General features: G+C 37.6%; 1 protein-coding gene across 1 annotated transcript; it reads right to left on the bottom strand.

The window, feature by feature from the left end:
* Positions 1-245: 245 nt before the first annotated feature.
* On the bottom strand, positions 246-1,241 carry LOC118800889 (putative gustatory receptor clone PTE01). Its single transcript, XM_036561052.1, has one exon. It carries the CDS (start codon positions 1,236-1,238, stop codon positions 246-248), a length of 993 nt encoding a protein of 330 aa, XP_036416945.1. The 5' UTR covers positions 1,239-1,241.
* Positions 1,242-3,400: the final 2,159 nt, after the last annotated feature.

The following is a 3,400-nucleotide window of genomic DNA, read 5'->3' as shown; positions in this document are numbered from 1 at the left end:
GAAGAATAACCATGGGGGTTCAAAAGACTTTTTTGGAACATTTTTGAAATATTCAAGTAGTGCATATTCAGTTATTCATGAATGTAATTCAAATATATACTTAAATGCTAACCAAATAAATGTTCTAACTTCATACAAAATTATTAACTTGCATCGTTAACTTATGTTAAACTACAATCACAGGCATATTTTAATCATAAAAAATGTTTTATAACAGTAAGCCAAACTACATTTATTATATAATTTTAATTCTTTGCAATGATTTTCACAGGATCTTCCATTGCAAAGTTTACCTTCATTCTCTTGTAGAGTACTTTAATAGACTGCAATACCTCCTCTGTCTTCAGAGTATATATGATGGGGTTTAACATGGGTGGAATTGTTTGTGTTAGGATAGAGTTGATTATTCTAGTATTTGGATGAATGTATGTTGCACGAGCAGTAATATAAACACTGAAGATTGGTAGATAAAACATAGCCACTAATGTGAGGTGGGAAGTGCAGGTTTTCATAGCTTTGATTCGCTCAGCCCCATGTGAGATCTTATACAGAGCAAAAGCAATACAAACATATGAGATAGCTATTAGTATCAATGGAAGGAAAAGCACAAAAGCAACATAAAGGTAGGCCATTATCATATTGGGAAAATTATCATTACAGGCTAATCTGTAGATGGGACCATGATCACAGAAATAACTGTCAACTGTGGTAGATCTACAGAAGGACAGTCTGGTAATCAGGGATACATAGATGGTGATGAGAGATACAGAGAAAAGCCACATAACACCAATGATCAGAGTCATTGTGGTTTTGGTGACAATAGCATGATACCTCAGAGGAAAACATATAGCAATTACTCTGTCAAAGGACAAAGCAAGCAGAGTATAGGACTGCAGGGTCATAAAAAGAAAAATAAAAAACATGCTTGTCAAGCATTCTGTATAAGATATGTACTGGTTCTCAAGCAGAAACATGTCTGCATACTTAGGAATAACAGACGAGCTTCCAAACAGATCAGACAAGGCCAAGTTGACAACAGCTATATACTTTGCTGTGTGTAGAGCATGTGCCAGATATATAGTACCCATTATAAAAGAATTCCCTAAAATAGTCACAGTATACACAAAGCATAAAAACATATAGTAATACTTTGCATACGGTATGTTATACAATCCATTGATGTAAAATAGAGGGGGGTGAATGAGTGTTGCATTTTCAAGGGACACCACAGACGTCATGTCTGTTGAATGTAAGAAAGAATAATAATAGAACCTTCAAACAGTTTATCACAATACAAATGATCAAAACATAAATGCAAACAAAAATGATTTAAGAGAATTTTTAACATAAAAAATAAATCAAGAGCAAATAACATTTTTGTAAAATTATCACATATGAAACAAAAGTACAGAATATTAAAAACTAATCACAATGGTTGGACACAATACCTTCTGGAGCAGACCAAAACCTTTTAGAGCAGAATTTCAGGAGAGATCAGACACATTTATAACTGACCTATGTTTACGTCATCCTCAAAATCACACCTCCAAAAAGGACATATCTCTATAGAAAAGATTGGATACTAAACTGGAATACATTAATGCAGTAAATAAAAAAAATGCACAACAGGAATCTACAAGAAATTAAACATGTATACTGAATAATAAATCAGGACAGAATGTCTATAATGTAATTCATGTAGCTTCTTCCGCCAGTGTTTAGTAGAAAATGACTGCATAAAATGCTTTCTGCCAGGCACTCCGACATTTAAGTGGAGTGCAGATTTATCTTTGTTTTCCATTTCCATCTTTTAGGAGAAAAAGTCCAAATGGTACAAATGGTTTTAACTTTAACAAAAATCAGATGTTCGAATTGTGACATTGTGTGTATAAACAGTCATCCAGGAAGTTGTAAGTTGTATGCCAACACCAATCATATTTTTGGTGACAGATGAAGTGGTGAACCTTTAGTGCTTTCTAGGTTTTCAGAGAAGGTCTAATGATTCCTCAGAACTAAAAAAATGTCTGTAATTCTTAGCTGATTTTACCTCACAGAATCATCATACCTCTTTGCAAATACACTCATGTGGGTCCATTGTGGGGTCACTTTGGCAAAAAATTTGGCTGGCTGCAAACTGCCTGTACAGGGCCCTTATCTGGAGAATTCTGAGATTCCCTTGTGTTAGTGCTGGGTGGACTGCACACTGCGAGATTGATGTACAACCCCATTTCCAAAAAAGTTGGGACGCTGTGCAGAATGTAAATAAAAATAGGAGTTCTTCACCAGACTAGACCTCTGCAGTGCCTACAATTTGATTAGAGTCAGAGAAGGAGATGAATGAAAGATTGCTTTTGTGACCTCTAGAGGTCACTATGAGTACCTTGTCATGCCTTTCAGGCTCTCTAAAGCCCCCTCTCTCTTTCAATCTTTCATAAATGACATCCTATGACACATGATTGGGAAGTTTGTAAGAGCATATTGATGATATCCTGGTATATTCCCCCAATCTAGACACTCACATTCTGCATGTTCGCCAAGTACTTCACAGGTTGCTCAAAACAGATGAAAGTGCCACCAAGACCCTGGCAGGACTCTCTCAGACATGCTCCCCTAATGCCATCATACGAGCTGTTGGAGATTTGATGGAGAAGCAAGGCCAATTTGCAGGTGAGACCAGTGTGTTCAGGAGATTGTGTACTTTCTCCGGGGTTGTTCCCACTCCACCTGGTGAACAGCAGTTAGACAGTTGAATAGAACAAGCTCATCTCATGGTCGAGACTTGTGAATGACCAGATAAAGAGAAAAGGTTGTGAATTATGGAGAGCTTAAAGGCCCAGGCTGCTCGTTTTGCAACCCCTGTATATTAAAGTATATTGATGCAATTGAAAATGTGTCAGAGACTGGGGAGAAACTTTATTTTGCATTCAGCCTTCTTTGCCAGCATCAAGGAGATGATGTGGCAATCAAAACTACTTCTGAGTCTCTAAAAAATAAAAAGACTTTAAAACTTTAAAAAAAGAGATGAAAAAAATGAGGAAACAAATAAGGATCATGACTATTAAGCCAGCCACTGAGAAGCCAGCTCATAAGCAGCTGTCTTCTGTCAATTGCTCAAGCTCTTCTCCACCCCAGGGTCCTAGTGACTTTTTCTGTTACCGCTGTGAAGAGGACGGGCATGTTGCTGTGAAGTGTCAGGCTCCAGAAGACCTACAGAAGGTTATTCAAAAATTCATCCGTGCATGGCGCATGGGGAAAGAAGACAAGAGGGAATCTGGGGGCAGATCTGGGGATGAGTCCTCCAAGATTCATGTGAATAGAGGGGTTGTAAGTGGGAAAAGCAACTGCACACCTAGAGGCTTAGTAGGACCTCCTTCTCTAGCCCAGGTGAAAGTTGAAAGAA

Source organism: Colossoma macropomum, unplaced genomic scaffold (assembly GCF_904425465.1).
Source record: "Colossoma macropomum unplaced genomic scaffold, Colossoma_macropomum, whole genome shotgun sequence".
In the NCBI taxonomy this organism is placed as follows: domain Eukaryota; kingdom Metazoa; phylum Chordata; class Actinopteri; order Characiformes; family Serrasalmidae; genus Colossoma; species Colossoma macropomum.
This window is presented reverse-complemented; position numbering and strand designations above follow the sequence as displayed.

Excerpts from the sequence above, each read along its gene's own strand:
- LOC118800889 (XM_036561052.1), bottom strand. The coding sequence starts at position 1,238 with ATGACGTCTGTGGTGTCCCTTGAAAATGCAACACTCATTCACCCCCCT.